Genomic DNA, 26,933 nt, shown 5'->3' with positions numbered 1-26,933 from the left:
AGAGTGTCGAAATTAAAGAGGGTGGTTTATACTGTATGTGTGTGTACATATACTGGAGGCAAGTTCACAGCAATCTTTGTGCCTGACCTTGGGCAGTCGTCTCTAAGGCACCACTTCACAGTGAAGACTTGACTGATGAACAGTGTGACTTCAGTACCAATATGAAGAACCCAAGCAGAAGGAAGAAAGAACAGACTAGCAGGGGCTAACCTTAAAATGCATGGTAATCAATCCACAATGTTTTAGGACCAACACCAATGCAGGGCAATCTCCACCAAAATTTCTGGAGAGGGGGAGGGGGGTCAAAAGAACTTTCTATTTACAAATTTATTTTGGACTTGAATGTTTAAAAAAAAAAAAAGTGGTTGCACTTCAGTAGGAGTTTCAAATGGGGTAGTATATCTGAAATTCTCAAAAAATAAAATTAAATAAATTCCAGTTGAGCAAATCACCCACTCTCCTTGACCGTGGGGACTACGGTTTGTGATTTTACAATAAATATATATAAAAACAAAAAACGTAATCAACTATGAACATAAATCACTTTACATTCCAGTAAAATGTACAATGCGGCAAATTCAAATATCAATGAGAGCCTAAAAATCTTTTTTTTTTTTCTTTTCTTTTTTTACTCAACGTGTGAAAATTCTGCTCCTACAGACATGACGACAGACTTGTATTCACAACACCTTCATCCAATGGGTTACACATGCCATTGTTGTTACTAACATATTCTTAGTGCGCCTACGTTTCAGAATTACGCTCCTCAAACCCTGAAGATGCTTTGTGAGAACTCGGGCAATAAATCACAGAAGGCTACAATGGGATTCAAGTTTTGCACACACTCCCCATCCTCCACCCACGACACTCTATGCCAGTGCGGGCTTCAACATTTTTGTTACAAAGCTAACTCAGTCAGAGCTTCTTATGGCTATGGAGAGTATAAACATCTTGTCTCTGAACAATATAAGTTTTCACTTTACATTTTAACTCCATTGCCAGTTTGAGAATCGCCATACTACTATGATAGGAAAACTTTCATTGGACTATTGTTTGATGCATACCATCCTGTTCCTTACAAAAAGTAGTTTTTCATTTTAAAAAAGGAAAGCATGCCATCTACTTCGCTCAGCTGAATTTGAAATCCAATGTTTTCTGTCCAGTTCTGGAATGATAAAGGGCAGCATCACAAAATAATAATCCATGATTTCTGGACAAATTGTCAAATTAAAATAGAAAATGGGACATTTTTATTTTTAATTTTAGTTTTTCTCGTGAATACGAATTCCATCATGGCACCAGACTGAGCAGCACAAATGTCAGGAACATTGAATGTAGGGTAGGAGATGAGTGAATAATGTCCATGATGGGGCTACTGCATACAAACTGGGAACCTCCATTTTAGCCAAACTGGAAAAAGAAATTTCCGGGTCCGGATGCTGTAGGGGAAAAAGGAGGGAAAACAAGAATGCTTATCCATACCAAATTTTTATTCTAAGAAAAATAAAAATATATAAGTATATAAAGGTATACATACATGAATTTGTTTCAAAGCTGAATCCCCCAGGACCTCCAAAGAAAGCCTTGAAGATGTTGTTGGCATCAAAATCTGGAAGACAGAGACACTTCATGTGGATCTACAACATGCAGGCAAACCTATTGAGCCAGACAAACTACTATGACAGATGAATGTCAGCTAACCCCCAATATTTGCCACTTATTCTTCTGTGCACATTTGCGGAGTTAGTGCAATAATCCCTTCAACTTGAAACTGAATCAGCCAATAAAAAAGGCACTGAATACAGTCGCCTTATCCATTGTTTTCCACAATGAACAGTGACAAATGTTAGTTATGCAAATTAGTTAGGGAAAATAACTCATTAATGGTGGATACTGTAAACAATAACTACAGCACATTATACTGTGAACCTTCGATGTAAAATGCAGCTTGACGCAAGGGCTTGAAAAAGCTTCAAAGACAGATACAGAAACTCCTGGAAAAGCTGGACCATGCCAAAATGGTCTACTCCATTCTTTCTGGGTTAACTCAGGGGACCCTGCTGAACACTAAAGGAAGAGGGGAGACTGACCTCCTGCGTTCATGCCATCGTCTTCCAGATCATGGCCGCTGTCATATCGGGACTTCTTCTTGGGGTCAGACAGTACGGTGAAGGCCTCTCCCACCTCCTTGAACTTCTTCTCCTCCTCCTTCTGCACCTCAGGGGTGGCTGCACTGTGTCGATCTGTCGAGAAACAGTGCGTTTTTATTTTTGCGCTCCCACCATGGCTTCTCCCAACATTCTTTTCTTGCGACTTTGTGGAATGTATTACAAACCGCATTAACATTTCACAAAACGGCCCAACAGAAAAACTGCTTTATGCTAACTTTTTTGTGCTTTCTCTTTTCTCCTGGTTTATAATGGCCAATCATATTTACCAGACACACTTGTCGCCATAACCACTGCAATTAATTCTAATACAGAACTGAGTAATGGTAAGCGATGACAGACGATCATCCTGGCCAGCAGAAAGTTTCCTTCCCTGGACAATACCACCAATTATGTGTAATTCTGTAATGCTTCTGGCCATAATCAGCACTGACCGCAGTCTGTATTTGATACCAGTCCATGGGGCCCAAACACACACTAGAGCAGTGCCTGAACAGGGGGGCATGCAGCAGCCTGAAGCTAAACATCTGGTTACTCAGTTTCATCCTCAACTATTTTTTAATGCCCTTCCCCCTGCTCCTCAATGTGGAATGCTCAATCTTATTTCTGAACTCACTGCCAAACCTCTGGCAATCATTAGGGAAAGCATGCAATATCAGTGGCTGCTTCACAGCACACTGCATGCAGAGGAAAATGCTTCATAGAAAAGTCAACAGGCAGACTTGCAGCTTGCATGCACCCTGCATATGCACCTGCAGCTGGTGCATGGTGAGATTCTTTTATCGGGCTGGCTGAAACCTACCCACCCACTGCAATGCCATATAAAACCCTGCACTGCTCCGTGTAGCTGCCGGCCACAGTGGCTGCCGGCATAGTCCAGATTGGATACCAGAACATGGGTACCATCTACATACTAATACAACGCCATAACAGGATGAACCACCCAGAAACCCCAGCCTCTAACAGAACCCCCTTTCCTTTCTTTTACTTAGCTTTATTAACATGTTTTAGTCTCTCTCCTATTACTGTCAATGGCATCTTGCTTCAGACAGAACCCCATGCTATGTGAGTACATGTACATGTAGTGGGCAAAGCTGATCCCATTGAGAGAGAGCATGGTCTCTGCCGGGCTACTATGCACAGGGCTTGCCGTACCTGGATGGTGCATTAGAGCCCGTTTGCGGTACGCCTTCTTGATTTCATCGTCTGTGGCATTTTTGCCCACCCCCAGCACCTTGTAGTAATCTTTCCGTTTGCTCTTCTTAAGCTCCAACTGCGCAGTCTTCAGGAGGTGTTTGTGTTCTGGGGAAAAGAGGTGCATACATTCAGCTGTGCTCAAAAATAACGCTAGCCCTGGGCAAGCCAGAAAAGTACAACTGCTCGGCCACCTGCTCGACTGGGCAAGGGGAAGCCAATTCACAATTCAGTCTGTTATGCTAAGCTAGCACAGAAGTGGAATTGTTTATGAGAAAAGAGGTTACAAGGCAGGGTCACATCTGTCCTCTAGCCAATCACAGAAACAGAACATTCATACAGTAGAATCAAGACACCACCTCACGATAGTTCATTTCAGCATCTCATTACTTTTTAAGAATGAGGTTGAACCAATAAAAGCATAGTAAACTGGTACAATGTACAGGCAATGTTTACACATTTCATTTAACTTATTTTTAAGTTAATGAACATCTGTCACTGTCTTTATTGACTTATTAAACTGAGCTAACGTTAGGAGAATACTTGGCTAGAAATAGCACTGATCTAGCTAACAAGCTAGTTGGTGCATGGCAAGATGATACAGATAAAAATTTACTGAATAGCTAATTCTGGCGTTCATGAATTCATGTTCATGAAAAAAAAACTGAATTAGTGATCGATGTGCATTGCCTCTGTGAAATTAATAGCTTCAATGAAGCTGAAGGAATTGTTCACTGAACATTAAAAAAATATACATTTTAAAACTGTTTTGGTAATAGCAACTGTAGCAACAGCAAAACAATTAGCCATATTGGCATAAAACCGTTCTACAAGAATGTTATAGCAAAGAAAAGCAACCAAACCAACGGCCCTCGGTCCTGCACGTTTTACTCTTAGATCGCCATCTGGTGCCCACTTTTGATATTGCAGTGTACTTTGCACATACGGCTCTCGTCTGGCTTGCTCCAGAGCTGTATACTAGCAGCTTTTCTAAATGCTTTTCCTCTCAATTTAGAACGTCCAATTACATTCATCATCACTGCTCATCGCTTCACACTCTGCTGGTGACCTGGGAGAGCAGAGACGAGCATGTGCTCTCCCTCTAAGCAGGTGGTACCAACTGCTGCTGATCACCACGCTACAGTCTGCACGTTGGGCTCGCTGGCACCAGTCAGTGGAGGATACTTCACTTGCGGCTCTACAGGCGGATCAGCAGGGAATCACTGGCGCGTGAAGAAACGCTGCCATTCAAGCCAACAGAAGCCCTCCCTTCCCAGGGTGACGCCATTGCAAATTTAGTGTTGCCGCGCGGAGCTGCCGGCCACTATCCGCACTGACACGGTTTGTATTCGACACCAGGTGGGGGAGCTTATACATGCGGTAGAAGAACCGTAAGAGAACCACCGGGCAGCCCCAATAGTTTCATTTTCAAGATTTCACATCCAAGCACACAGGTCATGTGTTCATTTGGCCAGTCATGGCCTCAGCTTGCTGCTGTGGCCTCCTGCAGGCAGGATATAAATATAGCCTTCACGCAGCTGGCACTGTCCAAAAATCTCATTGTCACAATATTAAATTTCTGCCCGTCAATCATTGTGGGTCACGTGTACGAATTGGGGAGGAGCTCTTCTGTGCACCTTCCCAAAGTTTGGGAAAGGCTGTGCTAGAATGTGCATATCTTCGGGGTTGGCTCACCTTTTGTTTTCTCTGTCTGATAGACCTTCTCGTAGTCCCGCACAGCTTCCTCATACTGCTCCGTGTCCATGTAGCTAAGCATCAAATAAACACACTGATGTTTATTTCGCTGCGCTGCCAAAACAGATCACACGGACAGCCTATTATCTCTGAAAAGTTAAATGGTAACATGCCGTTCCTGCTGGCTAACTGTTGCACGTACTGCAATGATTACATGGATATATGTATTTATATGATAGAATGATGAACTTGGTGGTGCTTTACATCTTTTTATAAAAGGGTTCAACCCTGAGAACACTTTATTTTACCCTAAATCCACAGGGCCGAACACATTTCGACAACGAGCCCCTATAATGGCAGTTTCATCTGGCCTAGCCGGATTCCTTACAAAGACTCATTACAACTTGGGCAGAAATGTGATGCTAACATTACATCTTTAGACTTGCGACAGACACTCCATGAGATAAAAATAAAAACCACAAACCACTGCGCTCTTCGCATGTAGGCTTTGATATACGTCTCGTCCAGCTTAATGGCGCTTGTGCAGTCTTCGATGGCTTGCTCTAGTTTTTTCAGCTGCGGAGAGAGGAGAGCGAAAAACGAGAAAGCACATTTATCGAGGGAGAACGAGCCGCAGGGAGGCCCAGCACCTCTATCACCGTTTCGGAGAGGCTGCTGCTTCAGTCTGTCCCACAGTGAGAGGAGAGAAAAACAAACAATTAAGCAGAGTCCCTTTTCTGTGGAAACGGTTTCAGGCTCATTGGAAATCTGACAAAGTGAGGCTTGGATCACTCACCACTCACCACCTCACCAGACCAGCAGGACCCCGGACCTGATAGTGGCTTGTGTGTGCTAGCCTACAGCTGGTGAAACCTTTTGGAGCTTTACGTTTGTTCTGGCGGAGTAAACCCTCACCTTGGAGCCCACGGTTCCCCGGTTGCAGTAGAGCTTGGCGTTGGTCTTGATGTTGTTGGGGTCTATTGTCAGCGCCTCAGAGTACAGCTTGTAGGCCTCGTCGTAGTTGCCCTCCTTGAAGGCTTTGTTCCCCTCCTCCTTCTTGGCTTTTAGGGCTTTGGCATTCTGATTGGATGAGATGAGAGTACAAGTCAGCCACAGCCAATCAGACTTCTTGCACAGGGTAGAGTCAGGTATGGAAAACTGCATTCATCTGCTGCATATTGCACCACATAAAAAATGGCAACCAAAATTTTTAATTCTCAAGGGGATATTAAAAGCTTGTCAACGTTGTCTTGAAATAACATGGTATGAGATGTATGCTTCATGACTATTTGCAAAAGCTTCAATATTTAAACTGAAAAGATTTGGATCTGTAAAAAATTATTTACACTTTATTACACTTTGAGCATTTTTTCTTGATTTTGAAAATCAGGGTGGATGACAAAGTCATCATTACCATTTTGACATCCTGTGTCCTGAAATGTCTCCTTGCTGACTAATTATGCATTTCACCATAGGGGACACATTCCACTAGTAAAATGGAAATTATTCCGCACAGCAATGAGAATTTGTTGGGCGAAAACGAGCAAAATCAAGTGTGCAAATAATGAACAGTAGCTTGAACACTGGATGCAGAACAATCAAGCTGTTGTATGAGGAACGTAAAGGGATTTGCCTAACATTTACATAGCACCTTAACACAGCTGCATCTGTCCACAGTCCTGTGCAACTCCTGTAGAAAGATTGATTTTCACTCATAGGAGACAGACCAGCGGACGGCCCCTGTGCTGGTCCAGCGGTCATGTGAGCAGGGTCCCGTGGGGGGCGGGGCGGGGGCACTCACTCTGCAGGCCAGACGGGCCTTCTCGTGGTCGGGGGCCATGCGCAGCGCCTGCACGAAGAACTGCACGGCCTTGTCGATGCAGTCCTCGTAGTACAGGCACAGGCCCCGCACGTACAGGGCGTCGCCATTCGTGGAGTCCATCCGCAGGATGTCGCTGTCGGGGGCGAGACGCGAGTCAGACGGGCTGCCGACGACGTGGGGAGGTCTTCCCACGAGGGTTTTAGGAGCCAGCGTTCCAGGTCCAAATTAAAGACCGCGATAACAGGACTGGCTCAAACAGTTGGACGTGATAGTGAATGGTTCTATGCAATAGATGCAGTTCATGGTCACTTCCTCCTACTTTGCATAATCTTCATGGTTGTCATGGTGCGGTGGGAAAAGCAAACACACTCTACTGCAGGAACCATTTTAGTCCTCGTTGTGGACAGTTCCAGCCTGCTTTATTCCCGACAGCCCAGTGGAAAACGGGCTAGTGTCATGTGGGAGACTGAAGATTCCACAGGGAATTAGATTAGACCGGAGGCACAATTATAAAGGCAATTGCTGTGACCTATATAACACAGTGAGGAAAATAGTACCAATTCCAGCTCAAACCCACAAGTATTTTCACGCTTACCCACTTTTTTCAATAGCATTGCTCAGTACTGAACAGATACTTGGAGATAATGTCCTCCTAACTCATGCAATACATTTATTAGTCACATGCACAGTGAACCACTGAATGCATTGCACTAAAGTTACTGTTCCAGTATTTAACACTGAATAACACTCAACATGTATAGCTGATTAAAAGTCAACGAAACCATGACAACCAGGGTTCTATATAATAGCCTATACGCTAAAGACATGTATGACTCCCCATATCAGTCACGCAGCTTTTATCTGCCCTGTTGGCTGTCCCAAGTGCTTGTGTGTTTAGGTAAGGAGGGGGAGCAGACCCCAGCCCAAGTGAGCTGTACCTGGCCACAGACTGAGCTTCTGGGTAACGGCCCAGCAGGGCCAGACACTCGGCTTTCAGGATTTTGAAGCGGTGACAGGCGGGGGCGAACTCCAAGGCGCGGTCCATGCAGTAGACCACCTAAATGCATCAGCTACAGTCAGAGCACTGTCGTGGTTTTCCAATTACACAACAGTGAAACCTGCTGTCCTTGTGACCCTTGCAGAAAGTCATTTCAACAGTTCTTAATAAACAGGTTAGTAGTTATAGAACACTTTACACTCACCCCAGCTTCTGGTGGCATTTACAATAGTGTAAGGAGTCATAGCACTACTATGCAGTACGTTACAGAAACAAACAACAACTTAAATGGGCCAGCGAAAAGCAGACGGAAAACATACCCTTCTAAAATCTCTCTTCTCAAAGTCAAACTCCGCCATCTTCTCAAAATTCTGCACGGCTTCTGCATTCTTATCCTGAAACCAACAAGGGAAAGCAACGGGTTTATTACCATTCAAAAACAACAAGCATGCAGCCTAAATGTTGACCATGAATACCTGACAATGTTTGATTATAAACTGGCACCTTAAAGCATACTTAAAATCATATCATAAATGTTAGAGTATTCAGAATGTTTGATAATACATGTAATTAATATAACAAAGGCAGTTCCTTGGTCAACATGACCAAAAGATTACTGGTCCTGGGTAGGGTTGTACCAGGTTTTCGCAAGTTCTCCCTTTTACGGGAACGTAAAGCTCACACTACAGGCTCAGTACGCACTAGTTAGTTTACAACTAGGCAGCAACTAAATGTGGCTGCACCACGTGTCCTTAACACAAAGCTTAGAGCTTAGTAGGGTGTGAGCTCTTCGTAATGTATGGTTGCACAAAATTACGTTGATGTTCACTGATCCAATCACTGAACACTGATGGAAAACGAATGCAACCACTTGGTTCTACTGCAGCAACCAATATGGCACCTAGTTCACCGCTATAATGGAGAAACTAGCGCCTTTTTCTACCAAACTAAGGGGTTTACAGTCCTATTTTCAACCCATCCATATTAATGATGTTGGTGAGATCAGGGGGCATAGTTTTCAAGCAATTCTTCAATATATTCAAACCGTTCTGCGATTGAAACGTTATTAATTACACTGTTATTCCCAGTCAAGAAAATATTTATTTTAAACATACGGTTATGTTCCAGCTATGATTTGTGGTGCAACACGTTTTATTTTAGCAGTGCACAAGTTGTAACTTAGAGATTTACATTAAAACTAGGCTTAGTCCTCACTTATTCACAGCTTGTGCAACTGGCCCCTGAACCTACTGGCCGAGAGACCCACCTCCTGTTGTGCCTGGCTATTGTCGGGTTCCAGTTCTAGAACTTTCTGGAAGCAGCGGCTGGCAGCCCTGGAGTTTCCCAGAGACAAGTGGCACTTCCCCTCTCGCAGATGACCCTGCGGGCAGATGCGACGTGCTCACAACCGCACGACTCAATATGGAGAATGGCGTGAGGGAGGACCATAAATAAAATGACTGTTTTTCATTTAACCAATGGACATTTTGAACAGCTTCCAAACAATGCCACAGACAGCCAAGCCTCTAAGATCTGTGCATTTCCCATTTGTCCAGTAGTACGCTTCCACTGCAAAATTCACAAATATCAGTCCATTCAATATCACTTTCCACTTAGGCTAAGCTAGCTTGGCAACCCTGTTCCGCACCGACCTTCATGAAGCAGTCGTCCAGCCTCACAGCCTGCTGGGAGTCCTCCAGCGCCTCTCTGTATCGGCTCAGCATCATCAGGGTGGCTGCTCTGTTCCCATAGTAACTGGCATTCTTCGGGCAGGTGTCTGTGAGAGGCATTCAATTCACATCGACAGTCACAGATCAAAACAAATTCACTTGTTACCATAGATCACAGGCTATCAATTCAGCACCCACTTCCCAGGTCTCACCAAGAAAAGCGGTTTATCTCCACCACTTCAAACAGTTCAAATTAAAGTTAATCTTTTTATTGACAGAGAATTCAGTAAACAACATTCATAGAGCATACGTTCACAGAACAAAAAGTTTGCCAGTAACGTAAAGGAAACACTTCTGTTCTCAGCTGTGCTTACATTTCAGACCTGAGGGGTCGCTTATGCTCAAATGAGCAATCTTGAATACTTTCAAAGCAGGTACAAAAAACTTTTAAAAGGGTTTGAACAAGGCACATATCAGCAGCTTGAAAGTTAATCAAGGATCCATAAGTGGCTTCAAGTAGCATTAAACTTTTAGTATGTGACTCACAATCCAGTTTTGAGAGAGAGCAAAGTCTTACCTATAGCCTTTGTGTAGTAGTTGAATGCTTCAGAGTAATCCTTCTTGATGTAAAATGCATTCCCTTGTTCTTTGAAGCCTTCTGCCTCTCTGGGATGCGTGAAAAAAACAGACACACAGACAGACCAAGAAAAAGAGATTCACAGTTTAAATCACTCACCAAAAAATGCACTAAAGGAATTGCATCACTGGAAAAAAAGAACATTTTTTGTGACTAATGCCCAAACATGAATCTGAGCATGTGAAAAATTGCTACTTTTAGTATTTTGTCAAGCACAGCATTAGGCTAACTATAGTCACATTTTTGTCAAGCAAATTTGGTCTCTGATGTGTGAGGTTTTAGTAAACATGAGGTGATAATCCATTTGAGATAATTATTCTGTTGATTTACCCCATAACATTGTGCTTAGAAAAAGTTACCAACTAAGAACAAACATGAGTTGTTATTAGTAAAGGAGGTTTCCAAATTGTAAGATGGCAGTTTTTATTCAAATCAAAGCTCAGCTCTGCAGGCAGTACATATGAATGCATGATTGTCATGTCCACTTCACTGCAGAGATGGGAAGGACTGTGCTCATTGGCCCCGGGCTAAACATAGAAAGAGCAGAAGCAGCCGGAGCAGCAGCCAGATGGCGTAATCCAATCAGAGTGGAGAAACTGCTCAGGACGCGGCAACGACGGTTTTATGGGGCTGGTGGAACAGAAGGGTCTGTTCACTGTAATCTGTGGCAGCAAGACCTTCCCAAGCCTCCTTACTCTGAAAACCCTCATGGCTGCAATCACATGGCACAGTCTCAATTGGGTCATGTTTTGTGTGTGTACTGTATGCGTGTATGTACTGAACCAACTACGGTCAAGCTATGCAAAAAATAATAATAGAAAGTTCATATCCATTGTAGAGCAGACCAATCACTTGGTTGAGATAAGGAACTCTTGTGAATAAAGTACAACAGATAGCCAAAAATAGTATCATACAAGTTACTTGTACTTGACAGTACAAACATTATCTTACAAATGGGCCAACTGCTCTTAATTCGACTGGTATGGTATCGAGCTCTATGTGCAAGACTATATTTACATGCAATCAAATGGTGCACATGAAATTTAAACCAGGACAGCATCCTGACTGGGACACACTAACACTGGCAGAGCTCAGCAAAAAATTACATTTTACCCTTGGAGGCTGCACATAAAAAACTGCCTTATTTTCACACAGTGTCACACCCTCAGAGTCACACCTTCTGGCAGGTCATACACAGTGACTGCCAAATATTGTATGCAAATGGAAAGGTCTTTCCTGCCTTCTAGAATTATCTTCAGCTTTGCTTAGGATGCAATTACAATGAGAACAGAACTACTCAATGATAACGAATTATGCAAATAATCTAAAAATGACATCAGAGGGTGCAGATTTGAGGGTGTGAATCTTACCTTGCCCAGTACAGGCACTTTACATTCTATTATCATCTTGCTTTTAGGATCTAAAAAGTACCATTAGCTTCACAATTAAAATTGATTTTCATATAGGCCTACTTCAAAAGACAACTTAAGCAGTAATTTATATTCAAGGTAAATAGTGAACTTGACTACACTGTGGCTATCCATGGCAGCAATGTCAAATTCTAAGAAGAGCAGAGTAGCCTGAACAGGCGGTGATAATTAAGACATTATCTCCATTGCATCTTTTGAAAAGAACTGGTCCAGCAATGCCTGTCCAGAGTTCATTCACCTTAAAAGGCTCACATTACCAGTTTTATCACTTCAACAATACCCTTGACGTACAATGAACCTGACAAATGCCTCTACGCTGTAAACCAGTCAAAAACTTAATTAATTTATTACGAACTACTGCAGTGTGAGCAATTTCACGTGGGATGAAAAAGCTACCAACATGTAAATGAAGATTCATGTATGTTGACCTTTTAGGTAGACTCCCTGCTAGCTACCTAAACCGGTTACATACAGCTCGAATGGAAACGCTCTGAACACATTGCTTAGTGAAATGACGTACCGGTGAACACGTTTTCTAGAACGATCTGAATGACGTAATATGACTACTTTAACTTAGCAAGCAATCTTGCATGCACCTTATTTCAGAATTGAAGTATCACTAACCAGCGAGCAATCAAAGACAGCAGATCACATGACACTTGAAATCACATTACTGATAGCAACACCCATAAAGTAAAGTGGGCATAGTAGGAAGTGGCACATTTTGTTAAGTAATTTAACACTAGCTAACACTTGTCCCAAAAATAAAAACGAGTCATGAAAACCTGGGTAGACTTTCACACTAGCCAGTCTGCTAATCGCTGAACGTTACCAGCATAATGTACAAACTGTATCTGCTATCTATAATAAAATAACGTTAGCAGACTTCTCTTTATATCAAAGTCTTGCAGCGCTCAAAGCAGCTAGTACTAGCTGACGTTAGCTAACGCTAACTTTGAGAAGCAATTGAGATTGTCCTCAATCGAACCATGTTTACCAGCTGGCAAGACTAACTAAATAACGATTACTGTATTTCTTTTCAGGGTAACGTCAATAACTGTGACATTTACGACGTTTTTTCCCTTTCGTGAATTTTGAGTAGTTCGTTAATGATGACAAAATTAATGTCAGACACACATTATCTCCAAATATTGTAAATGGTAGAATAAATCGCGCCGAGTCTTTAGTAAAGTTGGCCCTGTTGGGGTTAGCCAACTAGGCCCCGATAGCAGCCAACGACACAGGGCACCGATCATGTAACGTTATTGAACTGAATCGTGGTAGCTATTTACAGTTTTCAGCATTTCTAACAGTACGAATTCTATGCGACCTTTAAACTAAATATTGAGAATCATTACTAACCTCTCCATCTCCTCTTCACTCATTATTTGTGGCTCCGGCTCCATGGGCATATCGCAATCAACAGCCGCCATTTTACTGCCGGGGAAAGAAGGACGACACTTCCGGGACCATAGAAATCTCAGTTCAATGACGCTACAGGACAACTTCATTACCAGCACTGCAGATAGAGGTGGGGTCAATTTACTGGGTCATGGATACGATCACACAACAAGGACAGTTTTTGAACCATTCTGGGTGAAAGAAAAGAAAATTGATAGCAGCATTGGTTGTGTGGAGAAGAAGGAGGCTGCGGAATTGGGTTTGTCAAGCAAGCAATTGAGGCCCACTGTGGTTCTGCCATGCGTCTTGCCAAATCCAGAGGTTAACTTGGAGCTGCTTGAGGTAGTCAAAAGTAATAGGAATTTAGAAATAACAGTTGAAAGGGAATTTACATAATTTTAGATCTACTTATCTTCATGGATGGTTCTAAAGAACCAACAGAAGAGAAAGCTGGAATAGCTAATATAAATACATTTTACATTGGATTTAAAAAAATGTATTACTGATAAATATTCAGTTTATACAGGGATAATGGTTGCTATTTTCCTATTATACGACATTTTACAATCTCTGTTTAGGATTCAGCAGTTGGGCATTGTTTTAAAATTCATATGGATACCAGCACATTCAGGAATTATACTAAATGAGCTAGGAGATAAGGGGCAAAATGAGCTACAAAAATATATAAGGTAGACATTAAAATCAAACTAAGTAAAGCTAAGACCAAAAGCATGATAAAAGTAAATAATAAAATAGTATGCCAAAGAGATTGAGAAACTAGAGGCCATAATTTATACAGCCTTCAAAAGAAGCTCGGAGAAACGAGAAGTTTAGGCAGAAGTAGAAAAAAAGAGGAAACTATCTTTACAAGATAGGACACGTCATATGGGTTAAAATGGCATGTTATTAATTGTCAAGAAACATAATGAATAAGTGTTGGCATTCTATTCTCCCTCAGTTGTTGAGTTTTCATTTGTACAGCCCGGCTAGTTCCTTTACTATTAAACACCCTGCTTTAAAACCGAAAAAATTCACCTATTTCAGAAATTCCACAAATGTATGTTTCAAGTATTTATTTCAGTTTGTAAATGCCACAGGACTATTAAATAGGAATCTGAGTTTTTTTTGTAATCTTGATTCATACTCTCGTGTTCTATCGACATTAATTCATAGCGTAATTAAGACTTTCGCGCTGAATATTCGGATAATTACAAGTAATGTAGCAAATGTCCTTCGTGCTACCGGGCATCAACGTTACCACTTTCATTAACGACCTCCTGACAACAGGGGTCGTACTACGGCCCACAGCTGGTCATGCCTTCGCGACAGTTATGCACGTCAATGACAGTTTATGCCAGTAAACAGGAAGTTGTGTAGGTGGTGAGTTTTTGCCAAAATCAATGGTTATTGTCATTTGTGTTATTATTTGTGAATTACTGTCGATTTATATACGATTTATATGGTATTAGTTAGTGGTTAGTGTAACTCAATGAATTAACGTAAAGGCTCTGTTATCGAATTCAATTTTTCGCATTAGACTAGCTACAATTAAGCAGATCTCAGGTTGTAGATTGGTGGCATTTGCAGCTGGCTAACGTTATTTAGTCTGGATAACATTTGCTAGCTAGCCTCATATAGATGCATCCGTCTGTATAATGTTGTTGTCTTTAACAGGAAACATGATACGAATGACAAAGACGAACTTAAGAAAGAAAGCTTAGCTAGCTCTTGGTAATAATTGTGAACTATTGTTGCTAGCGTTATCCCCAACAACAAAAAAGGGCTGGTTAAGTTTCGTTCGTAACTGGTCGCTAAATATATATTTTTCGTTAAGCATGGCTTACTGACTACTTATACTGAACATCGCAAGCTAGCTGTATCAGACGTTACTTGAATTAACGGTCCCTGAACCATGCATCTTGATGTGGCATTTCTGTATCATCCATTTTAAGGGTAAAGTTGGATGTGAGCTGCGAAGAATCAGACAGGGATCGTAATGGGGAAAAGCTGTAAGGTGGTGGTATGCGGCCTGGCAGCTGTAGGTAAAACAGCTGTCCTGGAACAATTGCTTTATGCCAATCACATTGTGGGTAAGTATGCGCTTTCTTTACCACACATACTTCAGTAATACTAATTTCATCTGTGGTTCTTAGTATCATAGTTTTCATCCTGAGTTTTCGACTAACCGTGTTGGGCTTCTGAAATGTGTGCCCTGTGAAAAGCTGGGTGAGTATAGTGTTGTGTTCACACATAGCTTAAATCTAGTTAGATTTTTACTCTTGCTGCTTATATTGTGTGATTTGTCAGAGCCTGTTTAGCTATAGTTCACAGTTTCCCTGGGCACAAGTGATTCTATCATTACAATCTATACAACCACTGATTTGTTGGTTATTTCTAGGACCACCTGAGCCACAGATCCACGGTCTTGGAGAACCGCAGAATCTGCCGGTTTTTGTTTTTTCCTTAAAGGCAGTCTATGCAGAATGTTTTACTTGAAAATATTATAAAATAACCATGTAAAGGTGTATCTATGATGCACTGGTGATCTATGTCTTTACATAGTTTCACCAAATTCTTGCACCTTTTACCTGTATTTCTTATTCTAAAACGTGTTTTGGATGTTTCTGGGCGTAGCACTCTTTTCTATGTGGACAGCGGTGGGCGTGGCTCGAAAGCCTGTGGGTTGGGATCAGATTCCAGAAATGCTTGTTACCTACTGAAATGACAGATGCTAAGAAGCCTAGATACAGTGAAGCAAAACGGCAATCTGAAAGGGCTCATTCAATAACTGGAGTCAACCTTGGAGTTGCTCTCGCCTTGGTGGCGTCAGCTGAAGTTTGACAAGGGGATGAAAAGTGACAAACTGGTAGCCATTTGTGTCATGAAAACATGTCTCCAAAATAACTGTATCTCCATTTTTGATAAATTGTCCACGATTTCCTAAAGCACACGGGAAGTTCTCACTCAGCTGTATGTACTTTTTAATGTGTATTGTTTAATGTTTAGTGCTCTGATATGAGGTACCTACATACACTATATGACCAAAAGTATCTGGACACCCCTTGGTCTGGGGCTGTTTTTCATGGTTTGGGCTAGGTTCCCCTGAGCTCCAGTGAAGGCAAATTTTAATGCTATAGCATACAATCACATTCTAGATGATTCTGTGCTTCCCCAACAGTTTGCTGAAGGCCCTTTCCTGTTCCAGCATGACAATGGCGCTGGCCAGACAGCGAGATCCAAATAGAAATGTAGAGTACTTGCGCAGGTCTGGAAAGAAATTAGTAATAACATTTAATCAAATTAATTCATTCACTTTTGTAAATCGAAATGGACAATAAAACATGGAAGATGAAAATCCCAACAGAAACACATTACTTAGAAAATGACAAAAAGGAGGGTTTGGATTAGTGTGGAAGAAGTCTGGAAAAAGTGTTTAATTTAGATTTGTGAAAAGCCTTCCCAGTAGACTGTCGGTTGTTATAGCAGCAAAGGGTGGACCAACTCCATATTAATGCCCATAAATTTGTATGATGTTGGATGCCACATGTCCACATACTTTTGCCCATATAGTGTAGCTTACATTATAATATTAATGCTAATGACAGTGGAAGTTAAGGATTGGGTGTTTGTACAGGTTCAGAGCCCATGGAAACTTTGGAGGACATCTACATTGGGTCCATTGAGACAGACCGGGGTGTGCGGGAACAAGTCCGCTTTTATGACACGCGAGGGCTGAGAGATGGCGTGGAATTCCCACGCCACTACTACTCCTTTGCGGATGGCTTTGTACTGGTCTATAGTATAGACAATAAGGAGTCCTTCAAACGCATGGAGGCGCTGAAGAAAGACATTGATCGTTATCGTGATAAGAAAGAGGTGAGTATGGTCCTACACAGACTCAGACTTTAATAATTCTTTAATAATTCATTTAATAATAACTTTAATAATTCCAGAGGGCAACTGATGTGCAGCATTAAGGTCAAATACAATAAATAAAACACAAGAAAGCACACAGAAAACACACACCCATACCTGACATATAGTGCTTAGTGCCTAAGATGATTTTCTCAGTACAGTTTGTTCAGTAAACTGATGGGTGGGGGAACAGAACAGTTTGTATCTTAGTCTAAATGTTTGGCAGCCTGAAGCACTGACCTGAGGGAAGAAGGAGAAATTGGATGGTGGATGCTCACAGTCTAAAAGGATCGCCTGAGCCTATCACATGGCCTGTCTGTCAAACGGCTCAGAAAGACACGTCTGTTTTACCCCAGTTATCTTGCTGCTCTGGTCAACATCACAGTTCAGTACACCGCGGTACACAGTAACCTGTGACTGCTGTTCAGTATAGATTTACAATAATGATGAGTGCATATGGGGCAGGCAAAGATTCTGAGTGTCGTATATGTGTGGAAAAATAAGGGGCCAACAGTATTGATCCTGCATGGTCTTCGCAGCTCCAGTTGTATCTTTACGGTCATACTAACGGTAATACTAGGTGTATAAAAGTTCAGTGTAATATCATCCATTATCATAAATGCAGTGCACTGTCTCTTTTGAACATGAACTCCAGCCTCCATGATTCCTCATAGCCTTGCAGCCCCAGAGGTGCTGTATCTTCCCTTTTCTGGTTTTGCATTGGTGCATTTTTCTGCTTTTAGTGTAAGAGAAAAGCAGCCCATCTGTTTTGCCAACCTCGATTTGAAATTGGTGCTTCACAAGTTGCTACTGTGTCACTGATGCTAGTGCACCAAGAGTGCTGTAGCTGAAGCATGCAGGGTCATCTGGCGCACTAACATGTGAGCCAGCTAACATTTTACATCCAAGAGGCACAAAATGCCCTAATATAGGAAAGAACTACTGCCAGTTGGAGGAGAGGCGTATCCCTCACTGATGAAACTGGGAGCCATTTGGCTGGAGATGTAAGGAGTTACTCCTGGTCATAGTTGGATAATGATGGTGACATAGTTGAGCTTCTAGCTATGACTACAGCATCGTCGTTTTTATTATTGAGCTCTAGGTATTTTAATGGCTTGGTTAACTCACGATTGACGACCCTGCTGTGGACAGGTCACCATCGTGGTGCTGGGGAACAAGGGGGACCTGCAGGACCAGAAGAGAGTGGAATCTGAGGTTGCACAACACTGGGCCAAGACAGAGAAGGTGCGCCTGTGGGAGGTGTCGGTAGCCGACCGGCGCACACTGATCGAGCCCTTCGTGTACCTGGCGAGCAAGATGACCCAGCCGCAGAGCAAGTCCACCTTCCCGTTGAGCCGCAACAAGAACAAGGGCGGCGGCTCTCTGGACAGTTGAGAACCAGCAGCAGTGGGGATGATGGGAAAGCCTTCAGCTACTATCCAACCAACAGGCAGACGCACACATGCGTAAATACTCAGGAGGCTTATTGACTGACAGACACATCTACACTCAGAATGAATGGACAATCAGACAATCCAAGCAGACTGCAACTGTTTAAATAATGGAAATATGGATGGATGTGGACATAGATATGGAACTTGTGAGGTGTACTGTTCAGCATGTGGGAGTAAATTGGATCTGACCACAACAAAAGCTAGCAGCATTAATCTAGGAATGCTCTTAGTTATAAGGCAGGATAACACAGCCATGTGTTTATTAGCACTCCCAACTCTGTCAAAAGGTTCAGTACTGCCTCCCACAGTAGCTTCCTGTTAAATTTAAGTAATGATTAGGTTTTCGTTAAAAAATGCATTCCTTCAAAGCATATCTCAATATTTAGTATTTAGTGGTAAATTATAAGACCATGTACACCGACTGAATGTGGACCAATAATTTCAGTGCCTGCTCAGACCTATTTACTGTATCTGTGCAGGTCAATGAAACTTATTTTTAAATATTACTTTTTTCCTTATGGCACTGGCTAATTTATGGCTGTGTATTACAGGTTGAACAGACAATGGGACCATGACTGTTGCATTATGTATTTTACTACTGGTTTGTGGGTTAATGCTGTTACTGTTGTCTATAGTATTTATCAGGTCATATATCAGGCTGACTGTCATTGTCTGACATTTAAACTGGTTTTAAAAAAATACTACATTTGCTTTCATTTCAACTTCTGAATACATAGGATCTTGTTTTATGTAATGTCTCAACAGAATACACTGGTGAAATAAGAACACATGCACTGTTAAGTGCAGTGAGTCATGCAGGGATGTTTTATTCATTATATCCTAAAGCATCTACTCTTTCAATATGAAAGATATGTTTATGTTACAGAAAGTAGATACTGTTGGCTAATGCCGTGGAAAGCCATTCCAATGTACTCTGTATCCTTATGTGTAGTAAATGGCCATTTTCATTCTTCATATGCTTCCGATTTGTTGTGTGCTCTTTTGTTGCCTTATTTATTATTGTAAATGTTTTTGCTTCTCGTTTGATTAATTGAAGACGCTTGTTTATGTAGCAATTTTGTATTTTTAGTAGGGATAGCCCACCTGGTTGAGCTCATAAATGTGCTCTACTATGATTTTGTTTCAAAAAATGCGATGTTTTTTTTACTATCTTCAAGGTGCAGCTATTTTACATCTTGGATTTTTGAGCGATTCACAAAAGGTTTTTTATTTCACAATCCTTATTTTGCAATGTTCATGCATTGAACTTGCTAGAGAAAGTCATCACTAAGAAATCTCTGCAGTTCCCATGTGCCATTGTTTAACTGGAGATGTGTCCTGAACACTTGAGCTTTTCATTCACAGAAAATAGGTCAGAAGGAGTGAATATAGCTACTTTTTGGCTATGAATAAATCAGTGTACTGACATGTTGTAGATGCTGTTGTCCAAAGTGACTTACAATGCAAACAAAGTACAGGAATCGTAGAATTCATAGTCTCAAGAAAGACAGCAAGCACAAGAAGTGCAGACTCGATTGACAACTTGTCAACTAACCTATCAGCCATTAACATAAATTTAAACAAGAATGGAGTCTTAATGTATGAAGGGCAGTCCCCTTGGTAGCCTGGTTGGCTAGCTGCAGGGTTTTAAACATGATATGATGTCAGTGTTGACAGGTATATCATGTGAAAGTAAAATGTTTTTACAATATATACAACTACTTTTATGAAACCTTGTTTCATCCCATTTCAATGTGAAACAAGCTACATCTAATCAGTAATTAATATTTTGATTACCCCTGTAATCAAAGTCTCTGACATGTTTGTAAATAACATCTTGATTGCCATTTTTATAGCATGTAAATTACATTATGAAAAACCTACCAAAACCAAATATCAGCGCAAAATATAGTGTAAAAAGAAGGGTAGCATTTCACACTGCTGGATGCACTCAGAGATGAGCTGCTTCTCCATTGTTACATCTTTGTGCCCACTGTAAGTCTGCTATCAGGCAGAAACATCTTAAGTTTCCAACAGAGATGAGACATGATGCATATTCAAACAGGCATGGAATATCCCTCGGGAAGAATTATGCTTCTCTGAAATTGTCGACTAGCCTATAGCATTCTCATTAATGCAAAAATATGTAAATAGAAGTACTTCTCTGGATGACTCAGTCATAGGATTCAGTTGGAAAATGTCAGTGTGGACCTGTCTGATACTGTCACACGCTGATAAGAACCTTTCCGGCCTACTATCTGCCTGTGGCTGATTAATTACAAAAAATGCAATGCAATTACCTCTGATGACCAGCAGAGGTCAGTAACGTTTTTCACAACAGCTTTGCAGCAAAGTTCCATAATTCTCTAGATTCAGTGTAACCTATGAATCAGGGTGGAAAGTTTGACTGGTAATGTTTTCTGCAAGAAGCTCAAGGGCTACAGGGGCTATAAGCACAGTCAGATATCTGGTCTTTAAATGATCCTCTTTGATCGGCAAATATTACACATTGTATCATTTGTGATTGAGCGTGCTGCTTGACCAGGAATGCTTTCTATCTGTTTGTACTCTGGGTCTGATTTCAGTGTCTGATGTTTTTGTTTCATTTGGCATTTTTACATTTTCATCCCTGACTTTTTTTTTTTTTTTTAGAATATTCAGGTGTCTTATGGGTTTTGAACTTTCCTTGGGACTATTTTGTGAGGAACAGGCTTTGGTTTGGTATTTTCCTTCATTCATTTCTTTTATGACTGAATCTGTCCATGTCTGCAACATTTGTTGTTTAAGGTAGTTGACCTTTGTCTTTAGATTTATGTGTTGTATATTTTTTGTAACTGTGAGTTGTACATTTTGAAGGTTGATCCAACATGTTGCTCTACCTATCAAGAAATTCTGCAATTTAATAATTGACATGTTCAGAAATATGCTGCACAAGTGAGGGGTTTAAACTGTTTATGCACTTGGGTTCAGTGTGAGTATTCAGAGTGTCAGATGTCAAACGAGGGTATTAGCGGTTAAAATGGCTGGATTCAGAAAATGAAACGTATTTCACTTAATCCTCACTTTGCCAACAACAGATATATGGGACCTACTCCCCTGGCCTGGTCCCACACTAGCTTGTCAAAAGCATAAAAAACTGAGGATCCTCCTAAACAGATTGTTGCTGAATAATACATCTTCTGATGCACTTGGACACATCAGTGATGTAATCTGGGGTCATTGAGTGTAGCATTTGTTTTCTACAAGTCACTCCAATTCATCCACAACTACTTTGAGGCCTTCTCTGCAGCCTCTGTGATGGGTTTGATGGCTTTCTGCTTGTGGATGCCAGCGATGGCCAGGACATTATTGGCTCTACAGAGGGACTGGCCTGTGAGCCCTCTGCAGCCCACTTCAATGGGCACAAACCATGCATGTTCTTCTCCGCCAGCTCTTCATATTTTGCACTCTTCTTCTCATTTGCCTCTTCCATTCTGTCCTCCCAGGGAGCAGTTTGCTTCAGCATGTGAACCTGCCTTTCTGACAACAACACCTTGTCTGAGCCTGAGAGAGGTTACAGTGATGGAGTATAGAAACCTGAGCTGCTTCCCCAGGTCTACTTCCAGCTGCCAGTCTTGTGCTGCCTCCAGGAGCCTAACGAACACCCTCGGCTGGGGCTTTTCCCTGGCTCTTACAAAGACGATAGCCAGTCTTGCTTGACCGTGGTGTTTTCTCTGGGTGATGCCACTACAGATTGTGTCAGCAATCTCCTTCTGAACCTGGACGTATCACCAACAATAGCACTCCTCACCCAGGACTTTAGGGCAGCAACTGAGGATGTGCTCCAGTGTTCACACAGGGGGCAAGATGGTGTCTCAGCTTTACCCCAGCAGAAGAGTTTGGATGGACTGGGGAGAATGTCATAGGCTGACTGAACGAGGAACTTGAATTTAATAGTCTGCCAAAGGTAAGACTAAGTGATCTTACAGTCCATTTGGTCCATGCTCCTTGCTACCTCAACTCCACCATTTGTCTGTTGCACAACTCCCCCAACCCTGCTCGCACCTCCTCCTGGACAAGCTGGCATTGTTCTTTGCCTTGTCGTAGTGTGGTGTTGAGTAACTGCTAAGCCCTGCTCATTCAGCTGCCAGTGCAGTAACCAGCATTCTGTGCTTCAGCGATGACTCTACCTGTTCTACTGCTTGCTGCGGCCTCCACTTCCCTACTCTTCAAACGTCAGTGCCATCCTGGGAGACTTAGGGTTGTTGGACTCCCTGCACTGTAGCGCCTCACTATGAACTACTCACAGTCCCTGTTAAGGGAAAGCTTCAGCTTTTTCTTTCTACCATACAGAGTGATGCTGCTCAGGCTCCATGGTAGACAGCCACCTGCGGAGGAAGTGGCTGATCTTCCTCTCGATGACCTCAATGATGGACAGCGGGACTTCATAGACCAGCAGAGGCCAAAGGATTCTCGAGCGGATACCATGCTGGTAAATCTGAGCTTTACCTGGCAGACCTGATTTATCTATGGTAGCCAGCCAAGCTTCCAATTTCTGACTGGTCGGCTGTATGTGTCCCTCACTTTTGACACTTATTCTCTGTGATGGATGAGATTGCGTGCACAGTATAGGAGCTTCTCCAGCTGCATCCTGTGTCTGATGCTGTTGTCACTGTCATTCCATCCTTGAAGGCCAGACTTGGTGATTGGGCCTCCTCATTTCACTTCTGCCAATTTCACCATCATGCTTACAGTGTAGAGGATCACTGAGATTATGCACCCAGGCATAATGCCCTGCTCCATCCGATGCCACACAGATGTAACCATCGTAGAGGAGACTCTTAAATTGAAGCTGCTGTAGTAGTCCATAATGAGGTCCCTAATCTTGCTTGTGATACGGTGCCAGGCCAGTGCTACTTTGATTGATTGATCGCACATCAATCTAAATGATCAATCACCAGCAACAAGAGTTGCATCATGGGATTTGTGGTGTCCTCCCAGGCTCCTGCAACATAGCCTAGAATACACGGCCCCAAAAAAGCAATGGCCACGTATCTACTAGAACTGTTTTGGAGGCTTGATTCTGTTATCTATTATTTAAGAGATCTCCCTCTCTCTCCCTGCCCACTGCTATTCTATGGCCCAAGGCACACATCGGGTTTTTTCCCGGGTCGGGCTCAGTTCAATTGTTATTAGTTTGGTTCGAGTTTGGACTCAGATATGGCTCTCTCAGGTTTGATCTGATTTGAGCTCAAACTTTTGGGCCCATTGAGAACGAATTGTACAGCACTATAATTGGTGTAGGTTCTGACCTTTTTGAGATATTTGGGGCTTAGTCCCCTGCCCTGGTCCCACACTGGCATGAAGTCAAAAGCATAAAAAACGGAGAATTCTCCAAAACAGAAGCTATCCATGTGATAAATTCTGTCTTAAAAATCCAACAAACACCTCTGGTTTTAACATGATGTGATATACCATGGCATGCTTTTAATATAATCATATTATTTAATTCGATTTCCTCAAATTAAATTTCCTAATTTGTTTTAATCACAGCAGTGATTTTGAGACATTTTACCAGTTGCTTGCATAGCCTGCCTAGTTGGTCTTGCCCTTTATGTGCCACTAGGTAATTTTCTTTAGCATGAATTTAAGTGAAGTTATTTAAGTGAAGCCCTATTAGACTGCATTGCAAACCAGAGTGGAGTGGTTCTGGGAGTGACTAAAGCTCCACGAAGAAAGATGTAACAAAATTATCATTACCGATCCGCATGATGTAAATAATAAATAAATAAATAAATACATAAATAGTCGAAGTTGAAAAAAAAAACTCCAGTTATCCTTTAACTGATCTTTGTATTTTTACTTTTCAGTGTTGTATGTAATCAAATAGAAATAGCTTGTTTAACCTTTACATGACAATTATTTAAAAGCACAACGTTGTGATTGCCTTTTTTGAAAACATAAATAAAAATAAAAGGTTTATTGAAGCAAACTAATTAATATTGGTTCAGTATTGTTCATGATAAACAGAGAGATTTATACAGCAAACATAGATACAGATTTATTTATTTTTTACAAACAATGCACGAGGTGACTCTGCAAGGTTTGGTTCAGCCCCATATGATAAACAATAAAATACATAATACTGTACTGTTCTGGTGGTGGTGGTCACTGTTGTTTTTGTTGTGCAAAAACAAACAAAAAAAAATATTATGTAAGCAATTTGACATTTCTGTGCAATAAGTCAAAGAGCAACGGTTGAAAATGTAAAGCAAAGTGTCATTTGACTACAATTATTGAATGGACAACTACACCGAAACACAATAAAATGACACATTAGCATCATGAAAAGGAGATTCGAAGAAATGCTGCAGGTTCACTGAATGTGGTGTGTCTAGAGGATGGTCAGACATAGCTTAGTTCTCATGTAGGCCTGAAGTTCAGAAACAGATATGGTAAAAACAAAATAAAACTAAATGAAGGCGAAAAGGCAATGTAAATATAGTCTACCATTAGAACCTAATCTCTGTAGACAAGGGAGAGCAATGGTTAAGGTACATTTCTTACATTGAGGAGCCAAATTGGTAAATGCAAAAATAGATAATTATATGGTTTCGAGGAGGATCAGAATAGTAACAGGCAACAGCACTAATGAGGCACTCGGGCAACATTAATGATATAGGAGGAAGAGAAGACAAGTCTGGTAGAAGAAATCTGTATTTGCCATTTTGTAGATTGCAAGAGGAAGGATAGAGATACAATAATCAACAAGGAGAGATGACCTTCTTCTAGTCCTCAAGGAAGCACAGAGTATGTACAGGAGGAGTGTAGCACAGTGGTAGAACTAGACTTAACGAAAATCGCAGGTTCGATCCGGAGGGCACGCGTTGTACCTTGAGCAGTACTTACCTGCATTGCTCAGTATCAGCTGTATAAATGGATACAATGTAAAGTGCTTGTAAAAAAGTTGTGTAAGTCGCTCTGGATAAGAGCGTCTGCTAAATGCCTGTAATGTAATGTAATGTAATGAGTTCCATAACATTTGGGACAAAGACATATTTTTAAAATTGATTTGCCTCTGTACTTCACCATATTATATTTGTAATCAAACAATTCACATATGGTTAAAGTGAACATCTAAAATAAAAGCTGAAAATATATATATATATTTTTTAAAAAGCTTTTATTTTAGACTGGCAGAGGTTGTACTGCAATTCAGCGCCAGCCTCACTGACTGCAGACACAGCCTTAAGAGAGTACAATAATATTCATGGGCAGGATGAGAAGGACTTTGCGGGAGAGTTTTGTCACAGGACAAAGACAAGTCTAAACTTGCCCATTGCTTCCTGTCATTATTGTCAGACCATTAAAGCTACAGCCTGAAATTGGCTGTCGTATTATTATGTGAATAGATCCAGTGAGCTCCATAATGTTTGGGACAAAAACATATTTTTTCCTTGATTTGGCTCTCTACTCCACAATTTTACATTTTTATATATAGCCCCTCATTTCCAAATCAAGAAAAAAAATGTTGTTGTCCTAAACATTATGAAGCTCACTTTATGCCTTTCCACTGGACATTGATTTACTTCACTCAGTGGTTACACTGAAACCATTTCTCAGTTGTTATTAAGAGCAAGATTTTATTTCTTTTTCTTATTACTTTTTCTGCTACAGCCAAAGGAAAAAGGGTGCTCCTTTATTCCACTTGAAGAGACAAGGACAAAATTTTAAATCCTCATTTGCTAGCCTAGATATATTTTATGTCAGCCAGGCAGTTGCTGTGGCGACCTCCTAATCCAAGGCATTCTCTGCCTGCAGTATATCTGTCAGGAGCTTTTCTGTTCATCATTCGGTTTGAACTGGGGATATCGGCTGAAACATGAACATGCCCAACTTATAAGGCCACAGCTCCCAAACTTGTCAGGCTAAGCTGTGCTACCATGTCTCTGTCAGATCCTATCGAGAAATGTGCAGTCAGCCAGCCTATTACTTTTTAAGTACCTTATTGTGTTGTTTTTTGCATATAATTGTCCAGTTTACAGAACTGCAAAAATAGACATTCCCTGGACAAAGTTTTCTACCTGACCCTTTCCTCATCTAATAAGTTCCCAATGCAAACATACCAGTATTCTTTTATATATGCTGATAGTGGACTATGAACAGATTGGATCAAAAGTGCTACAGGAGCATCTAGTTTTTGCTGTTGTTGCAAAATGGAGAAGGAAAAACTGAAATTATGTAGAATTTGAAGGGGAGAAAGGGTGACTGTGACTCCTCCGGTGTTGAGCAGCACAGGTGCTGACACATAGATCAGCAGATCCACAGGGGGTATGTGGCTGATCAAAGCCTGCTTATGACCAATGACCCTCAGACTCTGGCCCAGGAGGCCATCTTCTGTCCAGTGTATGACTATATGGCTGTGATGTTGTGACAGGTCTGTCTTTCAAAACCACATCACATGTATTCTAGAGAAAATCACCGTGTCCATAAGGACATTATTTGATGTTAGATGGTTAATCTCTAAGAGATTTGTAAACTGAGATTGTTTTTTTAAATGTGTGTGCATGT

At 41.4% G+C, this 26,933-nt stretch overlaps 2 protein-coding genes across 4 annotated transcripts; one reads left to right on the top strand and one right to left on the bottom strand.

Annotated features, from left to right (window-relative positions):
- Positions 1-345: 345 nt before the first annotated feature.
- Positions 346-13,134, bottom strand: dnajc7 (DnaJ (Hsp40) homolog, subfamily C, member 7). The gene is made up of 14 exons (XM_064321832.1): positions 12,976-13,134; positions 10,124-10,212; positions 9,529-9,653; positions 9,144-9,257; positions 8,197-8,271; positions 7,818-7,936; positions 6,859-7,012; positions 5,973-6,137; positions 5,542-5,633; positions 5,058-5,131; positions 3,324-3,470; positions 2,091-2,243; positions 1,538-1,609; positions 346-1,439 (listed from the first exon to the last, which is right to left on the bottom strand). The coding sequence occupies exons 1-14, from the start codon at positions 13,122-13,124 to the stop codon at positions 1,402-1,404; spliced, it is 1,566 nt and encodes a 521-aa protein (XP_064177902.1). The 5' UTR covers positions 13,125-13,134; the 3' UTR covers positions 346-1,401.
- An 89-nt stretch (positions 13,135-13,223) lies between these two features.
- Positions 13,224-19,356, top strand: nkiras2 (NFKB inhibitor interacting Ras-like 2). 3 transcript variants are annotated; one of them, XM_064321836.1, is made up of 4 exons: positions 13,224-13,356; positions 14,967-15,104; positions 16,649-16,890; positions 18,082-19,356. In XM_064321836.1, exons 2-4 carry the CDS (start codon positions 15,011-15,013, stop codon positions 18,322-18,324), a joined length of 579 nt encoding a protein of 192 aa, XP_064177906.1. In that variant the 5' UTR covers positions 13,224-13,356; positions 14,967-15,010; the 3' UTR covers positions 18,325-19,356. The 3 variants fall into 3 exon arrangements, with proteins under 3 accessions (XP_064177906.1, XP_064177904.1, XP_064177905.1); XM_064321834.1 differs by lacking the exon at positions 13,224-13,356 and adding an exon at positions 14,267-14,394; XM_064321835.1 differs by lacking the exon at positions 13,224-13,356 and adding an exon at positions 14,378-14,417.
- The last annotated feature ends 7,577 nt before the right edge of the window (positions 19,357-26,933 follow it).

This window comes from Anguilla rostrata, chromosome 2, assembly GCF_018555375.3.
Source record: "Anguilla rostrata isolate EN2019 chromosome 2, ASM1855537v3, whole genome shotgun sequence".
Classification (NCBI taxonomy): domain Eukaryota; kingdom Metazoa; phylum Chordata; class Actinopteri; order Anguilliformes; family Anguillidae; genus Anguilla; species Anguilla rostrata.
The sequence above is the reverse complement of the archived record's forward strand: the minus strand, read 5'-3'. Positions and strand labels throughout refer to the sequence as shown.